The sequence below is a fragment of the Vulpes vulpes genome, chromosome 10, assembly GCF_048418805.1.
Source record: "Vulpes vulpes isolate BD-2025 chromosome 10, VulVul3, whole genome shotgun sequence".
Lineage (NCBI taxonomy): Eukaryota > Metazoa > Chordata > Mammalia > Carnivora > Canidae > Vulpes > Vulpes vulpes.
The window spans coordinates 30,312,489-30,338,651 of NC_132789.1; the positions used below are offsets into that span (position 1 = coordinate 30,312,489).

Below are 26,163 nucleotides of genomic sequence, written 5' to 3' on the forward strand. Positions count from 1 at the left end.
TCTTAGATGCAGCACACTCTACTGTAACTCCTGGTATTTGCTCAAACGCACTTTATTAGCAAGGCTTGTTGTGAACGCCCCTTTTAAGACCACATACTCCCTCCCAACATGCCCCCTTTCCTACTTCTGACATTTTTCTCCTCAGCACTTGCCCCTCAATGACCTAAGAGGCAGACGTTTGTTTCCTACCTTGCCCTAGTATCTGACAGAGGTCGATGCCCAACGAATAATTTCTGTTGAGTGAATGAAAGAGGGGTAACAAGCCACGATAAATCCAAATACCAAAATGTGGTTTTATCCAAGCAAGAGTCCCTCAGTCCTCCCTGGTGTGCAGCCTGAGCTGTAAACAAATCCATAACACATCCTATTATGTCTACATTGCTCTCAGATAAGATGCCATGGTGCTCAGACTGGGCACCCTGGTACACAGAGGAGGGCTGAATCACTCCAGGCTGACCCTGTCTATTTTATGGATGGGGTCACTGAGGTTCACAGTGATGACATTAGCTCAAAGTGACAGAGACAGCAAATGGCTGAGATACAACCCAGGCCTGTGTCACCCCTATCTGGCCCTCCACCGCTCAGTCCTATGGTCAGGTGATTCTGAAGCTCTCCTGTTATGTGCCCAGAATGCCAGCAATGTCCTCTCTGACAGGTACCATGCCAGCTGGTGTCCTCTACCTCCCTTTCTCCTCCACATGTGACCTGACAGGAGGCTCACATGGCAGACAGGCAGATGCACCAATGTGTTGCACCAAGAACAGAACTCAACTGTCAACTGTGTGAACACTATTTTGCCACAAGAAATGGTCTTGTACATGGCCAACATGCACATGAGAAAATGCTCTGCATCACTTGCCATCAGGGAAATACAAATCAAAACCACAATGAGATACCACCTCACACCAGTGAGAATGGGGAACATTAACAAGGCAGGAAACCACAAATGTTGGAGAGGATGCAGAGAAAAGGGAACCCTCTTACACTGTTGGTGGGAATGTGAACTGGTGCAGCCACTCTGGAAAACTGTGTGGAGGTTCCTCAAAGAGTTAAAAATAGACCTGCCCTACGACCCAGCAATTGCACTGTTGGGGATTTACCCCAAAGATTCAGATGCAATGAAACGTCGGGATACCTGCACCCCGATGTTTCTATCAGCAATGGCTGCAATAGCCAAACTGTGGAAGGAGCCTCGGTGTCCATCGAAAGATGAATGGATAAAGAAGATGTGGTTTATGTATACAATGGAATATTACTCAGCAATTAGAAACGACAAATACCCACCATTTGCTTCTACGTGGATGGAACTGGAGGGTATTATGCTGAGTGAAATAAGTCAATCGGAGAAGGACAAACAGTGTATGTTCTCATTCATTTGGGGAATATAAATAATAGTGAAAGGGAATATAAAGGAAGGGAAAAGAAATGTTGGGAAATATCAGGAAGGGAGACAGAACATAAAGACTCCTAACTCGGGGAAACGAACTAAAGGTGGTGGAAGGGGAGGAGGGCGGGTGTTGGAGGGGAATGGGTGACGGGCACTGAGGTGGACACTTGACGGGATGAGCACTGGGTGTTTTTCTGTATGTTGGTAAATTGAACACCAATAAAAATTAATTAAAAAAAAAAAAAAGAAATGGTCTTGTATGCAAGCATGAGACCTAGGGCCCAAGATGCCATGATGCCCTCCGTCTCTCCTCTTGTCCTGACCTGAAGCTTCTTATCCTGACCACCATCCAGGTGGAATGAACTCAGGTCATGGGCCACATCAGCTGCCTGGACAACTTAGAATGCTCCAGATACTACTAAGAAACAGAAAGCACTGCCACCTCAACCATGGCACATCATCAATTTTAAAACGCACCCTGATTATCATTTGAGTTCAATGTGAAAAAAGCACGCCTAGAATTGATCAGGTGTAGGTTTTCCAGCCTGGCTTTCACGTGCTGGGGGCATAGGAATGTGAACTCCGGCCACCCTTCCTCAGCAACCTGCAGACCTACACAGGGTGGGACATCTGCAGGAGGCCACTGATTCCACATTCCACCACACTGGTATGTGTATAGCACTGACGTGTGACCCCAGACACTGAGACCTGGCTAGGCATCCCACCTGTCACCCACACCTGCCCCCAGCAGCCATATGTAGAACAGAGGCAGACAATTCCCTGGTCCCAGACGGTGAGGAGTTCACATGCTCCCCTGTCCCTGCCACCCTGGGAGCAGAAAGACAGACACACAGTCAAAATGCCATCTTTCACTGACAGACAACAAATGGGAAAGATCTGTAGACAAGTTATTCGTATAAGGCCACTGGGACAACACAAGGACACTCAGAGCAAAAGACCCGGGACTGATAACAGAAAACTTCATGTCCCCACCTTCAAACATACAGAGCTCACAGAGGAAGAGAGAGGCTTGGAAGCTGGGCCCACTCTGAGCCCAGAAACAAAACAGCAGAGGTCCACTCAGTGCTTGCACCCAGACCGGACACCTGCCAACATGAGATGGCAGCTGGGAGACTAGTTCAGCACCCTGGTTTAGCCCAACTAGACTACTGGAGGGTGGAAACTCCTAGGAAGGGCAGGGACCCAGAGGCCAGTAGATCCAGGCTCAGGACTCCACCTCCACAAGTGGCTCTGAGGGTGGCAGTTTTGGGAGGAGAGATGTGAAGAAAAAATATGCCAGATGGTAGGAAATATGAAACGACAGGAAATGATATATACAAAGTCTGGAGGTGGGCCCCAGTATGATAGGGCAGAAGGAAGAGCAAACACCAGGGTGTGGCTGTTCAGGACCATGCGTGGGAGGGAGGGAGGGAGGGAGGGAGAGTGGCCCTGGCCCCTGCCCCGCCTGCAGACCAGCTATGAGGTCGAGGCCAATCACTACCCATCCGAAACATCTGTCCCCTCTGTGCAGACAGAATCCCCACCGCCCGCACAGAGGGCACAGAGACTCACGGGATGGAGGCAAACACAAACACACTCTGGGCGCACATGCTGGCAGTCATCCTAGCCCCCCCCAACCCCCGCAGGGCAGGCTGGGCAGAAGCAGAGGGGGGCTGGTGCTCAGGCACCCTCTGACCTTGGCAATGACATCCTTGAACTGCCCTTCCCTCCAGGCGTCAGTAGGGTGATTGATCATGGTAAGGACGGCATTGTCATACTCCTCATACTTGTCATAGAGGAACACCAGCTCTGCCCAGAGATGCGCCTGCTCTGCCGCTCTCAGCACCTGCGGGGACAGCCATGGCCGAGGGCTGGGCTTATGCCACATATGCTCTCGGCAGCTAGAACCTCGGAGGGCTACATTACCTTTGGGATGTTGACTCGGGACCAGAAAAGCTCCAGGTGCTCTGGCATCTTCTGAGGCTTGAATTTGGAGTAGAGGATGGCCAGCTCTGTGAACATGCCCATGTGGGCTCGCTCCAGGCCCAGGGCAGCCTCCAGCAGAGAGATCAGTTCCTCAAAGTATCCCCGATCCTGACAGACCGACAGACATACTTGGGGTAGGGCTAAATGTACTCGGAGTGGCCAGCCCTGCTCCCTCTCTCGTATGCGCTCTGGTTCCAGCCTGCCTGACATGCCTAAGCTGAGTCTGACTGGGTCTCATCACAATAATGCCCGAAAATCTCCAGGGCCACCCCCAGGGGACTTCACACCCTCCTCATTGTCTTTACTCTACAGATAACCTTGCTCCTGCTTCACTGAGAAATGGAAGCCATTAGAAGCAAATGCCCGTGTTGACCCTGCCATCACCTGTACCCATGTTGTCTGCTGGCGAGCTGCTCATGTTCCTGCTTAGGACCCAGCCCACCTGGAGCCCAGGCCTCAGCACCAGCCACCTACTGAGGCTGCTAGGCCAGTAACTGTCCCTTTCTCTCTGGGCACCAGCTTATCCCTCCACAGCTTGCCTTGAGCAAACATCCTACTGATTTTCTCATCCTGAAATGCTCTCTCCTGACTCCATGGCCCCTACCATCTCTACCCACCGATTCTCTACTCTTTCCAGCAAAACTCCTCAGCAGGACCCTGCCTGGCTGACTATCCTTCCCTCCTGGGCACAGCTATCTTGTTCTCTGGAGCTGCTTCTTGCTTTACCGCAACACGCTATTTCAGCTATTCTTTATCTGCTCCCACCCCCCACCCACCCCCGTGACCTCACTTAAGTTGTATGTCTTTATGTTCCATCTATGTGTCAACCAGTGGATCCTATTTCACTTCTCTAGCTGAGCTTCTTCTCTGAACACCCAGGCCCTGTTTCCCTCTGCCTCCCCCGACACCTCTATATGAACATCCAATTGGCAGCTCAAACTCAGTGTGTCCAAAACTTAACCCTTGTCCTTCCTTCCACTAGTCTCTTTAGTTTTGCCCATGTCCACTAGGGAGAACCTCAAGTTGTTCAGGCCCAAAATAAATGGAGTCATCCTTGTCTTTTCTCTCTTAGTCATACACAATCCACTAACATATTGACTCGGTTGCACACTCAAAACCCCTGAAACCTGACCACTTCTTACCCCACACCACCCACTTCAGGGCTCTCCGGGCTGCCACCTGCACCATCCCCCACCTGCTTATCCCCAGAAGAGTCTGTTCTCAACATGCAAGTCAGAATAGCCCCTTATGCTCAGGTCCTGTGTCCTGCTGTGAGTCTTTCATAAGGGCCTGTGTCCCCGATCTCCCTTCCCCAGGACCCTTCCTCAAATACTTGGCATATTCCTGCCTTTGGACTCTGCTCTGGCTGCTGATTCTTCCTTCAAATATCCCCATGACCAAGCCTCTCAACTTCCAGGTCTCCTTTCAGGGTCACCCTCTCAATGAGTGAGACCTTCATAACCTCTCTGTGGTTTCACCTAAGCCCTCCTGGTCTCAGGCTCCACTGCCCTTGTTACTCATCACTTCCAAACATGATGTGTGTTGCCTGTCAACCTCACTGAATGTAAATTTAACTGAGTGAGGGTTTTTCTGTTTGGTCCGCTGCTATCATTACCTAGAATAATGCCCAGCATATGGCAGGTGCTTTAACACCTGCTGAAAAAATGAAGTATTTGTTCAGCCACCAGACTGCTTCATTACTTTCCCTGTCTACTTTACAGTTTTATTTTGTGAACTTCTGTAGAATAGAAAGTGTATCTCAAGAAAAGTCATCCAGCCTATCTTGACATTTTAGTCTCCAGTAGCACTCATTTTCACAAGGTCACAGCCCCTTGAACCCCATGACTTGCTAAGTCCCCCCATAGTCCTTACTATCCAGTCAGTGAGGGAGGCTGGAGCTTGAGTTCCATGTGACCAATAACACTGCTGAGCAAAATCAAACTTTTAGTCTTCCCTGCTACCTTCACACTTTCACACATATAGTTCCAGGATTCCCACAGACAGAGGCCCGCCCAGGCCCTCAACACACTTGATGTCTGTCAACCACCTGACAGCGAAGATTAACTAGGATACCAACACAGGTAGCTCCCACTCTTCAAAGGCCTCCTGGGTTCCCTCCCCTGGACTGATGCAGGCCCCCTGTCTCTATGGTACCTGATAATCATACCCTCTGTAGGCCACATTCTGGGGCACTAGGGTGTGGGCTGTGTCTCTGCCATGACTGGCCCAGTGTTCCAGGCAAGGTACCCAAGGGTTATCCAAGCCACTGGCTGGGCTTCTGAAGGTCCAAGGACACAATAGGAGGGGAAGGGCACTTAAAACCACAAATATCAGCCAGAAGTGAGGTCCAGGATATCTAACACACCCATCCAATTTGTGGACAGGTTGTCTAGCACATGAAAAGACTTTCCCGTAGAGACAGTGCTTTGTATGACTTCCTGTGGATGTGACCCATACTAAGGGGATAAGCGTCCCTCTGTGTGGAGTGTTTAGGTGTTACTTGTTACCTTCACTGCCAATAGAGATAATCTCTGGTCAGAGACTAGTTACCTGGTAATAGCGTATCAGCTCCTCCAGCTCATCTGCGTGAATGACAATGTGAAGACCACACAGCTGTGCAAGGCGGAACTCCTGCCCATCCACACATGCAAAGCACACCTATGGGAGGCAAGGCCAGACAGTGTGAATGTCCCCAGACGGGGCACAGGGCCCCAACAGCTGGCTACCAAGGACGTAACTACAAATGCAGAAATACCAGCAGACCGGGTTTTTGAAGTTAGATTCTGAACAAGTAAATAACTGAAAGGTGAGCTGTATGAGACTGGGAGAAAAAATAATTAACTTTCTAATCTGCAGGCCAAGGGGATGTTTGAGACCATGGAGAGAAGGTGGCTCATGTATTACTTTTAAGTCCTGAGATGTTAAGGTCTCTTTAGGTGACAGGAAAGCTATGCTTGCATTTCAGGTTTGGGGTTTGAACACACTTTAACAAAGCTCAAGAATAACTGTCAATGGAGCACAGTTCATCTGAGTGCTGTTTATGTGGGAGGAGCTTATACTTTAATAAATATTTTTCTAACTGGGCTTTTGTTTTAAGATACTCTGAGGTATGTACACATAAGTTCTAGGGAGTAAAAGCAGCCCCATGCATTTCTGCTCAGAAAGACTCGAAAGGGGCCCCTGAGTTGCTCTTCTTCCTTTGTCATTTCCTTTTGTTTCTTTATTTCTAAGATTTTATTTATTTATTTATTTATTTATTTATTTATTTATTTATTTATTTAAGAGAGACAAAGACAGAGAGCGCGTGAGCAAGAGAGCACAAGCAAGGGGAAAGGCAGAGGGAGAGGGAGAGGTGGAAGAAAACCCCTGTTGAGCAGGAAGCCAAAGTGAGGCTTGATACCAGAACCGTGGGATCATGACCTGAGCCTAAGTCACACACTTAACCCACTGAGCCACCCAGGTGCTCATAAGCTGCTCTTCTTTCAATGGCTACAGACAGTTTTCATACCCACAGGCAGAGCTGGCTTCTCTTGAGGTTTCCCAACTTCATCTTCTATATATGCATGTGTTTTCACAGTAGATGAGGCAGGAAACCCAGATAAACAAAAATAATCCCACAACCCAGAGATAACTGGTCGTTACCTTGAGACACAATTGTTACCCACTATTTTCCCTGTGATAGAGCACCCACCAGCTCTCTCTCTCACACACTCACAAACAGAAGGGATTACACTGGACATTCTACTTAGATTTCTCACAGAATACTTCAAAAACCTTCCCTTCTGTAACCCTGCCTATGCAGTTTGGTAGAGTTACAATACGTATACTATTTAACCATGCCCTTGATATTGGACATTGATGTTGATTTTAATCTTTTATTAAACAGTACTTCAGAGATTCATTGAAGCTAAATCTTTTGCACCTTTCTTTAAAACTTTTTTCTACTTACAGATACTGATAGTATCAGTGAGGTATAGACATGCCCTATCAATTTACTATAAAAGATCAACAATGTCAATTTACAGTGATTACCCTGAGAATATGGTGGTTTATACAAATATCTTAAATCATGATACTACTTCTCAGACTGATAATTCCATGCTATTAAGACAGCTTCTGGGGGCTGATTGGTCCAACACGGAGTCCTCCACGACCTTTGCTACAACCACAACTGATAGCTTATGAGATTCTCTGAGCCTTCCCCTTCTGAGAAGACTCAGAACCCTGCCTGGACAAGGCAGGCATCCAGACACATCCCATGTGGCACAACGGTGTGGAGGAAGGAAGGACAAAGAGGGAAGGCTTGAGAGACCAGTGGTCCCCTGAAGACCAACTAAGCTTACCTCCTTCCACGTGCGGGTGCTGTTGGCCTTGCGGCTGCTGTCCACTGCTGCCTGATATTCCCCGAGGTGGACCAGGGTGGAAGCTAGGCGGGCAAAGTTAGAAACGCTGCTGTACAACAGCTTGGCAGCTTCATACATTCCCTCCTCGTAACAGCGGTCTCCAACCTATGAACAACCGGGTAGCTCTGCTGAGACCTTCTTAAATGGGAAGATCCTCCAGAGGTAGTCTAAAGTTCCAACTGATAGGGTATTTCTGTTTTTTTTTTTTTTGTTTTGTTTTGTTTTTTGGTATTTCTGTTTTCAAAGAAGGTATCTTTCTGATCACACAGCAGCCTGGGCCACCACAGAGCTTCTGAAGGATGAAGCGTGACCCTCAGGCCCTGGACCCACACCTGCTTGCTCCTGTGTATGCTGGCTATCATCTCCCACAGCTGCACCCCAGTGGGCCTGGCCTCAGGGCTGTGCTCCTTGCTGCTTCTAGGCTCCTCTCCACAACAGCTGCCTACCAGAGAATAGCCTGCCAGGGATCACACACAGCCCTGGTTCTTGCTGCCATCCAAAGATCTCCCTCAGTCCCTGACAGCTTTAGCTTCCTCTGAATTCCTCTGGTCTGAGGACCTTGTGTCTCTGTGACGGTAGCCAGTCACTGTCAACTGCCAATCCTGGGGAGCTTAGTACAAGAACCTACTCTGCCTGCCATCTCCCCTCCTCTCCAGCTCACCACCTCCAGCCCCCAACTCCTAACCCACCACCCCCATCTGCGCCTGGCCAACTTTCCTCCTGGCTTTATGGCTGTTGGCAAGCCATGTGGGCTCTATCTTCACTCCCTTGGTTGTAGTTGGCCAGACCCCAGTCTTGCTTAGAGCGGTTCTCTGCCAACTCCACACACCCAGGACTGCAGAGCTAAGTTCAGAGAGCTGAACTCCCAAGTGCTGCCTGGGCTCTCTTAAACTTCATGATGGTGACCCCAGAGGAACTAGTGACATTAGCCATTCTACTCCCTCAGCCCAGGTACTTGCTCCTTTCCATCATTCATTTCCTAGCTTCTCTTCCCAAATCTCCAACAGCTCAGGCTGAGTGCCTGGTTCTCAGACCCTGAGGAGACAGATACAATCAGAAGATCCTGTCCATGAGCATCAGGACTGAGTCTGCCCCCTGCATCTGTGGTCCTCACCTGGCCACCTGGGCCAACTCTACTGGTACACACGACCCCAGCTCCCCTCCCCTACTCTAGGTCAGGGGCCCAGGAAGCCCTAGCAGTGATTCTGCCCACTATCCTAAATCACTGCTATAAGCTTAAGGAATCAATACTGCTTTCTCCAGTTCCAAACCAAACCAACCAATCTTCACTGTGACCTCAGCCCAGCTATTGGCTACCACCCAGCTTTTAGCATTTCTTTTTAAGCAGTACTTCTCAGAAGAGGTGTCTGTGTCTTAAGAGCTGTCCCCAGTCTCTTTCTGTGCTCTCTGGAATCTGCTGCAATCAGTCTCTTGCTGATTCACCAGCAGGGTCACTGCTTCTAAGTCACCAGCACACCATCTGGCTTCCCTAACACTCTCCTGGACAGATATCTACTTGCTTCCCTGTACAAACCTTTGCTTTTATCCCACCTACCTCCAGCCATCTTCCTGCTCCTGGGCTTAGGAGTGACCTAGTCTCAGGCCTCAGCTTCCCCCACACTGTACAGTGTCAACTGCATACTGAAGGCTGCCATATTTACAGCTCTAGTTTCAAATTCTCCTTAGAAATTGGACTTCTGTACCCAATTGGACAGACATCCCTGGATGTCGAGATTGAACTTGTCTGCATATGAGTCTTGACTGCCCTCAAGGCAGGCCTCATACAGGGCCCCACCTTGGCAGACACAAATCCATCTGTCCAAAACTGTCCCATGCCACACATGGCACAGATGCCTCATTCCCGCTTCTCACTTACACTCCACGCACAACCCAAGCATATCACCAGCTCTCTGCCACTCATCCCGATCACTTTCTCTGAGTGGCCATTGACTCTGGCCCGGGCTACTGAATCACTTATCTGCTCTCATTGCTTCTGTCTCTGTCCTTCAGTCTATTTTCAGCACAGCAACCAGCGGAGTTCTGTTAACCCCTAAGACCAGATGATATCCCTCCTCTGTTCAGTGTCCTCTTCCCAGACTGAAAGCCAGAATTCTGCCCATGGCCTCCAAGTCCTGACATGCCCTGCCAACAACCATCATTCCCCAGTGTTCCACCTTTGACTTAACTGAGTCCATGTTTGACTGTGCTGCTTCAGCCTCCTAGGCCACCTCTGCACTGTTCCTGCAATATGCCCAAGCACTCCTCAAGGCACCCTTGAATAGGCTGTTCCGTCCATGCTCAGGCCTCCTCCCCCACAGAGATGCAGACTCAAAAACTCACCTCCAGACATCTTCCTGGCCACCTGTCTAGAAGTGTACTACCCACCTCACCTGCATCACCTGCCCTACACTGTCCACCCCTCCCTGCTGTACTTTTCTCCTATACATTTACCATTTAACATACAAGAAATTTTTTGAATGGATCATAAGATCTACAAAGGCAGAAATTTGACTACTACTTTCACATCTGTATCCACAGTCCCTATCCTGGCACATGGAAGATGCTCAAGAAAAGTTTGTCGAATGGATTAATTAATGAAGTATCATATCAAAGCACATGATCCTTTAAGACCTGTTATTGTTGAATTATAGGCAATACAGGGAAAATGAGTTAAATGGCATCATGGGAATTCAGTCAGCAGAAGCCAGACTGTGGAAAACATAAAAATAGGTGGTGGGTTGGAGCTGGTTGACATGTACTGAGCCCACCTTGGAGGACTGTGGAAGGCAGTGAGTACAGCATTAGGGTCACCATGAACAGAGGCAAAGAACAAACAAAGCCATTTGAGCTTCCCAGGCCAGCTAGCTTTCCAGTCGGATTTACCTTCGGTGTGACCCAAAAGAGCATCTCTGGCTATGATATTTAATGGGCTCCCCAGTTAGGAGAATTCTGTTATGAATTCAGAGGGAGATCTCGGACAAGGCTTCATTTTCTAACATCTTACTAATTTTCTGATTATAAAGACAATTTAAAAAGTTTTGGTCACCAATCAAAACAAAACTTGGCAAAACGGGCAAATGAAAGGAAAATGGAAGACTACTGCCTAAACTGTATCTTTTCTGTCACACTTGGCATGTTTTTTCTAAGTACATAGATATGTTCATCATATTGTACATGCAGGTTTTCACTCAACTGCAACTTACCTCAAAAGATTTTTCTGTCACAAATAAGGCTCTAAATACCTGTAATGGCTATATTATATTCCACTGATGGATGGTGTTTCATTATTTCCTTTTGTGGGACACTGGCTTTCAACTATTATTGGTATAAATCATGGTGCAATGATTAGATATTTATATTAAAGCTATCTGTACTTTTTTTTTCTTTCTTGGGATTTATTTTTACATTTAGACCTATGAGGCCCATGATTAGGAATATACATATATGTAGAACTTTTATGCATTAGATGAACTGATACTTTCCTTTATGCTTTCTTCAACTGCTTATATGCTTAAAAACTCCTTCCTCATGGAAAGACTCAAATAGATATTTAAAACTTTTAGATAAAACCCCCTCAACTTTTACCTATAATTCTTTCATATGGAATTTTAATTACAGAATTACATGATGAACTTTTAAGCCCTTTCAAAACTCCAACCTAATTTCCAACAGCTAATTGGATCTTACTTTGAAATAAAGAATCCTAAGTCCACTTTTGTGTTACTTATTTCAGTAAAGAGTGTGTATTCTTTACAGAGGGGTTAGAATATATTCCATTAACCCTTCATCTCTATCACTTTTTCTAGGGGTAACACTTTATGCCAGGAAATAGACTTTACAGTTATTTTAGATCTTTCTTTTATTTTAACACTTTCCCTTAAGGTATATTTAAACATTTTGGTGTTCTTCCTACTTTAAAAAATATTTTTACCATTATGTTATTTGATAACTGCTGACATATGGAAAAACTATTTATTTATTTATTTATTTATTTATTTATTTATTTATTTGAGAAAGAGAGAAGCAGGGATGCAGGCAGAGGGAGAAGCAGGCTCCACGCAGGGAGCCCGACGTGGGACTCGATCCCCGGTCTCCAGGATCACACCCTGGGCTGAAGGCGGCGCTAAACCACTGAGCCACCCGGGTGGCCCTGGAAAAACTCTTTTACCTGGCTAGTTAGTTCACTTTGCTCTCCCGTGATAATAGCTAGAACACTGGCACATAGTCCTGACACCTTTTTTTAGGAGTATCTTTCTGATGTGCACAGCCAGGGCCCTTAACTTCCATACTAGGGACAGTAACAAAGCTGTGGCTTGTTTCTCAGGGTCAGAGATCTGGGCCACTCTAGGGAGTAATCCCTAAACCTGACTGTAGCAGTTCGCGGTCCCCAGGGCACAGCCTACCTGCTGGATGTGGGCATTGTTGGGTCCATTAATACAATCTTCTAGTTCAGACAGACGGCTGGTTTTAGCCAGGGCAAAAGTAAGTTCAGTCTCTACATAGGATTCTCGGCCCTTTTTCCTGGCCATCTGTAGAAATTTAACCAGATCCTCCCAATTGTCTAAAGACAGAAAACAGAAATAGGTTAATCCAGAGCTGCTAAATTTAAACAGGAGGCTCAGTTCCTCCCATTCTATCCTCAGGTAAGATGTTTACACTCCCACTCTGCCTCAGTGAGGGCTTGGACTCCAGGTAAGGTCTCAGAGGACTTGCTTGTCTGCTAAGCAGAGCCCTATCCCAGATGGGAGAGACAGAAAGAGCAAAATCACACAGGGGCTGACCCCGGGGATGGGAAGCTCTACGTCATCAAGTAAAGACCTCACCAGGAGAGAGGATGCTTATTCCAGTCCCTGGAGAAGCAAGCACCAGTTAACTGGAAAGGCTAGAAGAAGCTCTGGACCTAAGGTTCTGACCTTAAAATTGTTATGATAGTGCTATCCATTGTGCTTAAACTGTCCAGTCAACCAAAGAGCTAGTGTCTAGTTAACAGTCAACTAAAGAGCTAGTGTCATTAGCAGAATAATAGTAATAGATTCTTTTGGAAAACTTTTACTTAGTGGTGTCTCCAATATTTCTGGATGCGTAACATGTGCAGATTCCTGGGAAGGCCACATCCTTCTCTTGCCAGGCTTCACACCAGTGAGAAGCAGAGCCTCAAGGAGAGGAGGTTCACTTACTGCTCCTGCTGGCTGCCTGAACGACCTCTAAGTAAGAGGAAGGGTCATCCGCTCTGATGTAGGAGTCGATGGATTCTTTCACCAAGTCTTTCTGGAGCTGGGCGCGGGCCAGCTGACTCCATACAGCAGGTTCATTACATCTCTCTGCAAACTCGTATGCTCGGTCCAGGTTTCCAATGTGCTCAATCAGGACCTAAGGGTTATAAGAGGATACTTATTCTTCACCACACCCAGTCAACTATAGGGAGCAGATTTTTGTTCAAAATGTAGAACATTTTGCCTAAAGCTGCATGGCCATTTCAGTCCAAAGCAACCAGGCATTAAGTATTTCTCAGATGATGAATGGGAGGAAAAGACAAGCCCTATATTGTACAGGAGGAAGATGCCTCATGGAGAAGAGACACTCCAAAAAAGAGAAATAAAGAAATGGGAGACAGTCAAGCTAAGCTTTTTGGTCCAGAACAAGGACATGGGAATTGCCCTTGATCCTGGTTAAGATAGTACAATGGAGCATACAGGGTGTAAAAAGGCTCAAAGGAGCTACTGTAGGGAATGAGATAGCTTATCAGGCAGAAAATACCCTTGAAGGGTACTGTCATCTGGAGGCCTGGGGTGCAACAGTTGCCCCTCATATAGTTTGATCTCAGAGCAAGGCCACAGACCATGTATGAACCAAAAAGAGGGGTGTTTATGCCGGAGATTTCACAGGCAGGTACAGAAAAATGGTAAGGGAAGAGGCAAGGACATAAAGAATCTTGGTAAGAGAGTAATTAAAGTGATCTGTCCCATGGTTATAATTGATTTGGAAATAAAACCAAAAAAGACCAATAGGCTGGGAGGAAACAGAGGAGGGTTATGGGAAGGGCTCTTGGTGGGGTTGAAGGTGGGCAGGAGGGCTGGCAGGACTGCTCTGGAGAGGTGACTGCTCTGGGGAGGTGAGGTCGCAGGGGGTGAAGGACTGGAACAGTCATCACGTGCAAGGACCTCAGGGCTGATCACATGACCTCCCCAAGTCTACCCAAGGTACCCAAGTCTAGAGGAATGACCGGGGGTGACTGCCAGAGAGGAGTACTAGCAGAGTAGGAGCCAACAGGCTGGGAAGACAGGTTACTGGTGAAGAGAAGAAAAGAGCACTAGAATCTGAGAGACACATCGAACAGCCAGATAGTGGTGACGACAGATGATGATGAGGACACGTGTGGCAGAGGTCACTAGAGTCTACCATGACCGCACTCAGCAGCCCACCTGGATTGCTGAGGCGTTTACATCAAACTTGCGGAAAATGGCAAAGGCCTCCTCATACAGTGCGCTGCTTACGGCGATGTTTGCAATGTCTGGGGCATCGTAGTTGTCCAGGCGGCTGATGTACTCCATGACCCGTGTGCGGTCTGCCTTAATGGCGGTTAGGATCAGCAGATTCTGGAGATTCCTTAGGAGAGGTGGTAGTCAGCACAGTGTCACAGGAATGAAAGCCACACGACACTCTTTGGCAGGTTGACCGGTCCAAGATTCTCAATTTAAAAGTATTTAAAACACACACACATGACTAATGAATGATACAACAGAATATTTATAAAGTACATGTGGTCCAAAGTCTTGAGAAAGCACCAGGTAGGAGAAATCAGAAAACCACCCACCACTGGAGGGCTGCTGTGGCTTCTCCAGAAGCAACCACTACCCTTACTTCACAGGCTTTCCTCTAACAGCTCTTTGTGTGTGTGTGTGTGTGTTTTTTTATAGTTCTGCCATATAAATTGTATATCTAGGGGTGCCTGGGTGCTTCAGTCAGTTGGCCATCTGTCTTCAGCTCAGGTCATGTTCCCAGGATCCTGGGATCGAGCCCTAAGTCAGGCTCCCTGCTCAGAGGAGAACCTGGTTCTCCCTCACCCACTCCCCATGCTTGTGATCATTCTGTCAAATAAAGAAATCTTAAAAAAAAAAAAACCTATCTAAGCAATATAGATAGTTTTGCATGTTTTTGAACTTTTCTTTAATCATACTAGATGCATTCTTATAAAATGTTTTTTTTACCTTATTTAAAAACATGGGGGAAAAATCAAGGTAATGTACCATATTAAGAATCTAAAAAAGAATAACATGAACATCACGTTGTTGACTGAAAAAAAGTATCTGACAAAATTCAATACCCATTAATGATAAAGACTCTAAGCAAACTAGAACTAGAAGGGAACTTCTTCAATCTGATGATGAAGGCCATCTACATAATATTCACAGCTCTCAATACTGAGAGACTGAATGCTTCTCCCCAGGATCAGGAATAAGACAATGATGAGCACTTTCCCCACTTTTATTCAACATTCTACTGGAGGCTCTAGTCAAGGCAGTTAGGCAAGAAAAATAAATAAAAAGCATCTAGACTAGAAAGGAAGAAATAAAACTGTCACTATTTATAAGCAACATAACTGATAGAAAATTTCAAGGAATCTATGAAAAAATCCTAGGAGAAATACATAAGCTTAGCAAGATATTAGGATAACCATTAAGTCATTTGTAGTTCTGTATACTAGCAATGTACAATTGTAAACAAAGAAACGCCTACCTATTTACAGTAGCTCCCCAAACATGAAATATTTAGGTATTAATCTAATAAAACATGTACATGTTCTATATGCTGAAAAATATAAAATGCTAATGAGAAAAAGTAAAGATCTAAATAAACGGAGACATGCTGTATTTATATACTCAACATAGTAAATATATCAACTGTCCCCAGATTCGTCTATAGATCTCATGCAATTCCAGTCAAAATTCCAGGAGGTTTCCCTTTTGATACAAAGCTAATTCTAAATCTTGAACAAGAATAAAGTTGGAGGGGGCAGCCCAGGTTGGCTAAGTGGTTTAGCGCCACCTTCAGCCGAGTGTGATCCTGGAGACCCAGGATCGAGTCCCACGTTGGGCTCCCTGCATGGAGCCTGCTTCTCTCTCTGCCTGTGTCTCTGCCTCTCTCTGTCTCTGTCTCTCATGAATAAATAAATAAAATATTTTTAAAAAAAGAATAAAGTTGGAGGAATCATGCTACCTGGCCAAGTGATTTTTGGCAAAGATGCAAAAGGAATCTGATGCAGAAAGGACCTAACAAATAACCCTGAAATGACTGGATATCCACAAGAAAAAAATGAACCTAAACCTAAACCTCATATGTTGGTGGGCACTGGACCACAGATCTAAATGTAAAACTGTAAGACTTTTAAAAGGAATTTAGAGAGAATTTTTGACCTGGGACCAGGCACAGAGTGCTTAACACCAAAACACAATCCATAAGAGAAAAGTCTGACTTTGACTTGATCCAAATGAAAACTTTTAAGGGCACCTGAGTGGCTCAGTTGGTTAAGCATCTGCCTTTGGCTCACATCATCATCCTGGAATCCTGGGATCAGACCCCGTATCAGGCTCCCTGCTCAGCACTCTATCTCACTCTTGCTCTCTCAAATAAATACATAAAATCTTAAAAAAAAAAAAAAAGAGAGAAAACTTTTTTTTTTTTTTTAAAGATTTTATTTATTCATGAGAAACACACACAGAGAGAGACAGAGGAAGAGACACAGGCAGAGGGAGAAGCAGCTCTCCATGCAGGAAGCCTGACATGGGACTCGATCTCAGGTCTCCAGATCACGTCCTGGAGGCAGCACTAAACCACTGAACCACCAGGGCTGTCCGAAACTTTTTTATTTTATTTTTTAAATATTTTATTTATTTATTCATGAGAAACAGAGAGAGAGAGAGAGAGAGAGAGGCAGAGACACAGGCAGAGGGAGAAGCAGGCTCTATGCAGGGAGCCTGACGTGGGACTCGATCCTGGGACTCCAGGATCACACCCCGGGCTGAAGGCAGGCGCTAAACTGCTGAGCCACCCAGGGATCCCCACAAAACCTTTTTTTTAAAAAGATTTTTAAATTTATTCATTCATGGGAGAGAGAGACACACAGGGGGGCGGGCAGAGACATAGGCAGAGGGAGAAACAGGCCCCATGCAGGAAGCCTGAAATGGGACTCGATCCCAGGTCTCCAGGATCACGCCCTGGGCTGAAGGCAGTGCTAAACCGCTGAGCCACCTGGGCTGCCCAAAGAGAAAACTTTTGATTTTCAAATGATGCTATTAGGGGAATAAAAAGACAAGCTCCACACTAGGAAAAAATATTTGTAAATTTTTTTTGCAATCGAGTCCGATATGGGACTTGATCCCAGAACTCTGGGATCACGACCTGAGCCAAAAGCAGATGCTCAACCATTGAGCCACCCAGGTGCCCCAAGGCAAAAGATTTAGAAGGATCCTAGACCCAAGAGAATATATGGAGGGTAAATAAGCACAGGAAAAATTGTTTAACACTATTAGCCATTAGGGAAATGCAAATTAAAACCACAATGACACACCACTATACACTTATTAGAATGGCTAAAATAAAAAATACCGGTAATACCAACAAGTGCTAATGAAGATGTAGAGAAATTGGAATTCTCACACATTGCTGGTGGGAATGTGAAATGGTACAGTCACTCTGAAAAACAATAGTTTGGCAACTTCTTAAACAGTTAAACATATATATACCATGTGGTTCACCAATTGCTAGATGTGTTCAAACAAAAATCTGGACACACGTTTATAGCAGCTGTATTCATAGTCACCCCAAACTGAAAACAATCCAAATGTCCTTCAATGAGCAAGTGGATAAACTGCTGTACATTCATACCACAGAATACTATTCACCAATAAAAAAGAACAAACTATTGATGCAGATAACTTGGATGAAGCTCAAAGGCATTACACTGTGTAAAAGAAGCCAACTCTCAAAAGACTGCATACTGATTCCCTCTACATGACATTCTAGAAAAGGCAAAACTGCAGTGATGGTGATGAATCACAGATGGATGACTGTCAGGGGATGTAACTGTAACTGTAAAGGGTAGTTTACACAAGGCAGTTTCATAGTGAAGGAACTGTCCTGTACCCTGACTGTGGTGGTTACTTACACAAATCTTAGGCATGTGTTGAAATTCCTAGTACTGTACATCCCCCATAAAAGGCCAATTTAACTGTATTATAATGATAAAGGAGGGAAAAAGGTATTAAAAAATTAGGTCCTAGATTCACCTGTGCTGTTGGACAGCATTCATTTTCTCTGTGACATGGTACTCCACTGTACGACAGTACCACAGCCCTTTTACAGTTGGGTATCTGGATTGCTCTCAGATCGTTGTTGCTGGAAACTGTGCTTTGTGCATTCTTGCACATGTCTCTTGATACATGTGAGCCAAGTTTCTCCAGAGTTCTGAACCGAGAGTGGAAACCCTTCCAACATGCACTGCTTCCCAAGAGGAATGCACATTCCCAACAGGGCATATAAGAGGCCCAGTTGCTCCGCACTGTCATCAAGGCTGATTAGGAGAGCTAGATCCTTGCTGCTCTGCAGAAGGAAAGGGATGGCACACAGCAGTCAGACTGTGCTTCATTGATGGCTGATGAGGCTGCACTCCTGCCTTAGGCTCACAGGTTGTCTCTCTTGCTGAAGGATCACTCAAGTGCTTTGCTGAGTTTTCTAACAGGTTGAGTTTTTCTTTCATTTTATGTTCTCTGGGCTAGTTTTTGTTGGTTATGTATGTTGCAAATGTCGTCTATGTTTGTAGCTTACCCTTTTCTCATTATGATAAAGTTCTTAAGTTTAACATAGTCCTATTTACTAGTTTTTCAAGCGGTTTATATATTTTCGTGGCTGGCTTATGTGTGCATTAGGCCACAAATACATTCTTCTTCTAAACATAAACTCTAAAAACATTATAGTTTTGACTTTATATTTAAATCTTTACATAGTATGGCAAAGAGATCCAATTTTAATTTTTACCTATATGGATAATCAGTTGTCCAGACATCATTTTACTGAAAAGTCTATTATTTCCTTCGGCATAACCAACTCTGTCATAAATGCATGTTTTACATATGTGTAGGTCTATTTTAGGGCTCTTTTCTCTACTATAATGGTCCATTTCTCTGTTCCTTGCCTAAACCATCAGGACTTGATTTAATTTTATAATAATTCTAGATCAGAATAAGTACCTTGCCATCCCTAAACCTACTTCCACCTCTTGGGTGATTTATTATTTGTATTGGCAATCCTGATTATTCTTGGCCTTTTATCTTTTTGATTTAAAACTTAAAATGTCCTATCAAGTTTCATAAATAAATAGAGAGTTTTATTGGTATTGCAGTAAATCTGAATGATGTGGTAAAACTGATGTCTTTTTTTTCCTTAAAAAAAACTTAAGATTTTACTTATTTATGAGAGAGAGATAAAGTGAATGCATGTGCGCATGAGCAAGGGGAGTTGCAAATGGGAGAAGCAGGCTCCACACTGAGCAGACAGCCTGACATGGAACTCGATCTCGGGACCCTAGGATCACAACCTGAACTGAAGGCAGACACTTAACTGAACAAGTCACCCAGGTGCCCCTGATGTCTTTCAGTATGTGATCATTCATAAATTTACATCAAGCTCTTTATCATGGTTGAGTGGATAGGATTATAGAAGTTTGCCTTTTCATTTATTTGTCTCTTGATTTGTTTTTTTTTTAAGAACCATGTCTATTTGTTGAATAGATGTAAATTCATTCTAGTAAGCTTATAATTCAACAGCTATATTATTTTAATTTACTTTAAAAAATGTATTTACTATGGTCTTTCTTTATGTATACTTTTTAATATGCTCATTTAAAAAAAAGATTTTATTTATTTATTCATGAGAGACAGAGAGAGAGAGAGAGGCAGAAACACAGGCAGAGGGAGAAGCAGGCTCCATGCAGGGAGCCCGACGTGGGACTCGATCTCGGGTCTTCAGATCACGCCCTGGACTGAAGGCAGCGCTAAACCGTTGAGCCACCAGGGCTGCCCTAATATGCTCATTTTTAAAGCTAATTGTTCTATCAATTACCCAGAGATGTGTTAAGATGTTCTAATGTGGTGAATCTGCCTCTGTCTTCTTGCAGTTTTGGCAATTGCCACCTTACATATTTTGAAACTATATTATTAGGTATGTACAAGTTCAGAATTATCTCCCTGGTGAGTTAAATATTTCATCATTATATACAGTAGTCCCCCTCAGCTGCAGGTAATACATTCCAAGACTCCCAGTGGGGGTTTGAAACCACAGAGAGTACCAAATCCTACATATATGATATTTTTTCCTGTATATACATCCTTTGATAAGCTTTATTAATCAGGCACAGTAAGAGATTAACAATAATTACTCATGATAACATAGAACAATTACAACAATACGTTATAAATAAAATTTATGTGAATGTGGTTTCTTGCTCTCAAAATATCTTATACTGCACTCACCCTTCTTGGGATGATGTGAAATGCTAAAACGCCTATGTGATGAGAAGTGAGGTGAATGATGTAGGCACTGAGACATACTGTTAGGCTATAACCAAGCTTCTGACACACTATTTTCAGACCGAATATAGTTAACCATGACAACTGAAACTATAGGACATGAAATCATGGATAAGTGGGGGACTACTGTACTGGCCCTTTTTACTATTAATGGTTTTTACCTCAAAGTGTATTTTGTGTGACACAAATATAGACCATATAATATATATAAGTTTTTCTAGTAATGGTGTAAGTATATAGGGATCTAGTCTGCCATACTGCCAACTCTGGCTATTTACACCTACACAGAAAACTATGTCTGATGAAGCAGCCAGTCCTAGAAAGAGGGGCAAGAACTTGAAGGTCCCCTTGCATGTATGAGAAACAATAGTGTTCAAGGAGTCAGCACACAGAATCAGAACCACCTTTAAGTATTTTTCTGGGGAAAGTACTAACAAGCTAATATCTATCAAAGGAGGTTGACCAGACAACAAGATGGAATATCCTAGTCACCTCAGGCATTCTGTAATCAAGAAGGGCTCAGGATTCCATTAAAATATAATTTTAGGGATCCCTGGGTGGCACAGCGGTTTGGCGCCTGCCTTTGGCCCAGGGCGCGATCCTGGAGACCCAGGATCGAATCCCACGTCGGGCTCCCAGTGCATGGAGCCTGCTTCTCCCTCTGCCTGTGCCTTTGCCTCTCTCTCTCTCTCTCTCTGTGTGTGTGTGACTATCATAAACAAATTTTAAAAAAAATTAAAAAAAAATAAAATAAAATATAATTTTAGGGATCCCTGGGTGGCGCAGTGGTTTAGCGCCTGCCTTTGGCCCAGGGCGCGATCCTGGAGACCCGGGATCGAATCCCACATCGGGCTCCCGGTGCATGGAGCCTGCTTCTCCCTCTGCCTGTGTCTCTGCCTCTCTCTCTCTCTCACTGTGTGCCTATCATAAATAAATAAAATAAAATAAAAAGTTTAAAAAAATCTTTAAAAAAAATATATATATAATTTTACATTCCATAATTTGCCATTTAGCATTTCTGAGTTTAAAAACAAACACATCCACAAAAATATGCTTTAACACATGCCACAGGCCTTGAAAGCCCTTCTGGCCTACAAAACAAACCTTACAATTAAATCTTTACAGCAGGATTTATGGTGCAAACATACTGGTCTGTCTGACACAGAATCTCTGATAATGAATTTTAAAGTGGAGATTAAGTGCTGAGTGCGACCACATTGAAGCATGCTCTATTATTTCCAAAGTGTCTGCCCATGGGGCATCTGGGTGGCTCAGTGGGTTAAGTGTCTGCCTACAGCTCAGGTCATGATCCCAGGGTCCTGGGGTGGAGCCCCATGTCAGGTTCCCCTTTCAGTGGGGAGTCTGCTTCTCCTTTTCCCTTCTGCAGGTTGTGTCTTTCACTCTGTCTTCAAATAAATAAAAATCTTAAAAAAAACACACACACACACAAAACAAAACAAAACAAAACAAAACAAAAAAAACTCAACAAAGTGTCTGCCCATGCTGTTGTTTCTGCCTAGAGTGTTCTTTCTACCAAAGCTCCTACTCATCATGTCTCTACATTACATATCCAGCAAGTCTTCCCTGATACATGACCAGATTTAGTTTTCTTGGCATCTGTTTCCAAGCTTTGTTCACCATGATTTCAAGAGTTTAACATGCTTGGGACATAGTAGGCACTAATGAATATTAGCTCCCTTTCTGAGCATTGTGGTTAAAAAAGAATAGTGCAGGCCAGAGAAGCAAGAGGAAGGACAGCTTCCTGGAAAAAGGAGAATTTAGGTTGGGCTAGAAGACATAGGTAGGACTGAAAATACAGAACACAGTGAGAAGACACTGGGGAGCAGTCAATGAGGCTGGGCAGGTGAAGAAAGGCCCAACAGTGTAATGGAAAGTGAACGTCAGGCAGGTGCTTGAATCTGACCCAGTCAGCACTACCCTTGGCATACCCTTACCTGTGTTCACTGAAGACCGAGTTATCCAGAACAATCTTCTCCAGCAGCTCAATCAGTTCATTAGGCAGATCAGCTGTCATGAAGGCTTTGACAGTGACTGAGACCTCTTCAGGATCCTGTGTTTCTGACAATGCCGTCTGTACCACCTGGTTTTAAAAATCATTTGAAAGAACTTGATTAGATACAGCCAATTCAAGACTATCTTTGAAGCTAAACCGAAGGGAAGGATTACTCCATGGCAGTCTGAAATAGTCACAGAGAAAACAGATTTCTCAAGGCAAAAAGGGAAAGAGATCTCTGCCTCCTCTATTTGACAGTTAGTTGCTCTCTCACATCAAAAAGGCTGCAGATTCATCTCTGCCTGAGTGACCATACCGCAAATTTACTCCACACTCAATAACACAGTGTACTAAACAGGCAGCTGAAATGCATGTCTGCTTTCATCTTTTTTTTAGGCCACTGTTCATAGCAAATATGGCCTCCATTTTTCTAATGAAGACACCACATAGTGAAGCTCTTGCTACCCTAGAGCACTACTGGCCCAGCCCACTTCCAGGCCTGCAGTCCAGTACACCCTGAGCTCCACAGCCCTCAGAACACAACGGGAAAGACTGAAAAAAAAAACTTGCCACACCACCCCTCATCCAACTACAGGTATCTTATTACAAAAAACTCACAAGTGGGGGAAAAGACACTTTCCCAAAGAGTACACTTCCCAGATGACAGCAGGCTAGAAGGCCAGCATCGTTCTCTTTATTTATACTTTGTGCCAGGGGCCTTTGGTGACTTCAGGATCTATCAGTTTTGCCAAGTTCGGGTGTTTATCAGGGGTGAGCAATAGCAGTGCATTAAAGAGAAAGGACTGACAGCTCAGAGAAGGTATGACAGATAATAGATGATACACAGCTCTGGCCATGACCTTTTACTCTGCAAACAGGAGGGGCTGCAACAGAACTAGAATCAAAGCCCAGTCCACCTTGCAAGTGGCCACTATATACTCAATGGCCTCATAAGATACAAAAGTTCTTCTGAGGAGTTTATAACAATCCTAACAGTTATTCCAAGGAGTTTGAGGAAAGGGGCTATCACAGGAGATAAATAACAAAAAAGGTGTACTTAAGGTAAAAGAAAACTGTCATAGCACACAGAATCCATCCAGAGTAGGAGGTATTTCCTGCCATCATGACATCTATCCATTCTTGAAAACCTTTGAGTACTTTAAATATACACTGTTTATTTTAAGGGCAAAAATAAATTTCCATCATCTATTTGAGTCAACAGGATGCCTAATCTAAGGTTACTTAAGGAAGCTGCTTCCTCTAAGTAAACTTTCCATAATGAGCTTCTCCTCCAGGCCTACAAGCAGTCTACCTCTGGCCTCATGCAGTCTCTCTAATTAGAGAGGCACGGTAGGTAAATGCCCCCTAGGAGGTGGCTATGAATATTCAGTCTCAGCAGACATAATGACAGGATTAGCAGCCCTACACAGACATGGGGAGACCAAGAGACACTCTGCTGGCTTCAGTTCAGCAAAGCATTAAAGCTGCTTGAGCCAGTGCAACATGGCCTACAAGACATGTCAGGCAGTTGGACAACACCTGGAGAAGTATCTGTTGTCTGTAAATCTGGAGATAGATCTCTAGTGGAATATAAGCCTACTCTGTCCCAGGCCCTTTGCTGCTCAGTATCTGTCAAGTCTGGATGAATGAATCTTCAGGCAAATCTTAGAGATGGGTAACTCCAAAGTTAATATGAGATCCAAAACCAGTCTTCTAGTCATCTAAAAGTGTTCCAAAATGAAGTTTATTAATAAAAATATAATGGCAGAAACATGAAGAACAGTGGACAGAAAACAAGAAGATGAAATTCAGGAAAGATAGAGGTGAAACCCAGCAAGTGCTCCCAGTGGTTAGTAATGCACACAAAGGAGCAGAGGCACTTTAGTTGATAGGCTCAAGGCTGAAGGCCACTTCTTGGACCAGGGTGTCTTTTTCCCACCTTGGTCTTAGCCTACCCTCCAAAGAATATGCCCAGCATCTGAGGGGAGAGTGGGGATGGTGAAGTATCAATTGTTGCCTTCAAGCTATGGGAAGCCTACCAAGTGGCTGAGGTTGACACCCATCCGCCAGACTGCACATAGGAGGAACCCTGGCCTCAGCACTGGAGGAGAAGGAGGCAACTGGATAGTTATAAGAGTGCAAGGGGTTCCTCGACAAAGGCAAGTGCAGCTGAGACAACCCTGAAAGTCATTTACCTTGTGTCACCGGGGGCTGAGCTGAAAAAATACTAAGGATCCAGCATGTAGGCATGCCATCAGATATTCCTTTTACTGAGGCAGCACATCCCTGCTTTGGAGATCAGGGCCAACTCTGTGCCTTTAACCAGTAAACTCCAGAGAGGATTCACAAGATAGTCTGTCTGGTCATGCGTCTGAAGATGTGTTAGACATAATAATTCAACTAGTCACTCTGGCCACAAAATGGTAAGACAGCAAAATGCAGGCATGCATACCCATACTCCCATTTCCATTCTTCACCTGGTCAATCAGCTGTCTCCTGGACGGGTTAGTCTCCTCAAGGACATGAGCCCAGAGCTCAGGATCCTTCCTGCGCACCAGGTAGCGGGCCTCACTCTTGAACAGAGAATTCTCATTGCAAACCTGAAATGAGCACACTAGTGTGTATAACACAGCCAACGAATGGATGCTACTTAAGGGACCCACCCTAGTCAGTTCCCTCTGTCCCCAACACTTGTTTAGTGTCAGCCAGAGCCTAAATGAGAAACAGTACTTTGACATGTGATAAGCAGCATCCCAAAAGAGTGACAATGCACTTCCCAGAGTGACAAATTAGCTCAAAACACAAGTTTCTCAGTTTAAAACTTAGAATGGGTATGACTGTGAGGCAGCTCCTCTCCACAGCAACCTGTTGCCCTAAAGTAGTGCTACCCAGCAGAACTTTCTGAGACAATGAAAATGTTCTAGACCTGTGCAATGGAATGCGGTGCATGAAGGAGGGACTAATTTTTAAATTTTAGCTAACTTAAACAGTCATCATCTCTAAAATGTTATCAGAATAACCCAGAACTGGTGCAAAACAGCATATATGCTACATTTCAAGGTCTATAAACTTTAAAATACACTTTCCTTGATTGAACTTGAGACCCCTTTTCTGAGTGTTCTAATACACATCTCTAAGAAACCAGCTGTTTACTGGAACATCTCAATGTGTGAGGCACTTGCTAAGGCCTAGTGGGTATCAGACTGGCTGGGTACCACAGGCCAGGCACAAGGCTAAGTGCTGCATGTGTGTCCATGGGCTGCTCATGTGTGCACAGCATGATTTCTAGCCTGCCCCAAAATCTCACTGCAGTTTCTCCTTCTGACACAGCAGACCTTAATGAGCATTTTTGGGTCTGAACTCTGCCTTACTAAAAGGCGATGTCCAGGTAGGACAGCTGAGTGTAAAAATCCCTGAGAGGTCACTGAACTGAGTTTTAATAAAAAGGTGGTAACATTCAGCAAAAAGGTTGGCTTATGGTATCAAACCAACTAAAGTCCCAACTTCACACAAACTGGCTCCCTAGAGACTGTAAGACAAGGTGCTGTGTCAACCTGGCCTATCACTTGCATGGTCAGTGTCCAAAGCTAAAGTAGGATGAGAAACTGGTACACTGCTCTTGAGCTTTGGCTCTGTATGCTTGATACCCTAACATATTCCTTCCTCAGTTGCTGAGTTTCTACCATGTTGTCAGGCACTCTGAGGTGCCCAGGGCAAACAGATGTCTATAGATCTTACAGTCAAACAAACATCAGGCACACCCACATGAGATTTCTGGAGTTTAAGGTC

The 26,163-nt window shown here is 44.7% G+C and overlaps 1 protein-coding gene across 3 annotated transcripts in view; it reads right to left on the reverse strand.

Moving 5' to 3' along the window:
• CLTCL1 (clathrin heavy chain like 1) overlaps positions 1-26,163 on the reverse strand; it is an 88,594-nt gene that overhangs the window by 8,330 nt on the left and 54,101 nt on the right. For all 3 annotated transcript variants that reach the window (XM_025982748.2, XM_072723469.1, XM_072723471.1), the window contains 9 exons: positions 24,852-24,974; positions 22,316-22,461; positions 14,199-14,382; positions 12,954-13,146; positions 12,180-12,337; positions 7,717-7,881; positions 5,924-6,031; positions 3,314-3,481; positions 3,084-3,233 (listed from right to left, as the gene is read on the reverse strand). In XM_025982748.2, coding sequence (XP_025838533.1) covers positions 3,084-3,233; positions 3,314-3,481; positions 5,924-6,031; positions 7,717-7,881; positions 12,180-12,337; positions 12,954-13,146; positions 14,199-14,382; positions 22,316-22,461; positions 24,852-24,974 — 1,395 coding nt within the window. The remainder of the gene's footprint in view (positions 1-3,083; positions 3,234-3,313; positions 3,482-5,923; positions 6,032-7,716; positions 7,882-12,179; positions 12,338-12,953; positions 13,147-14,198; positions 14,383-22,315; positions 22,462-24,851; positions 24,975-26,163) is intronic.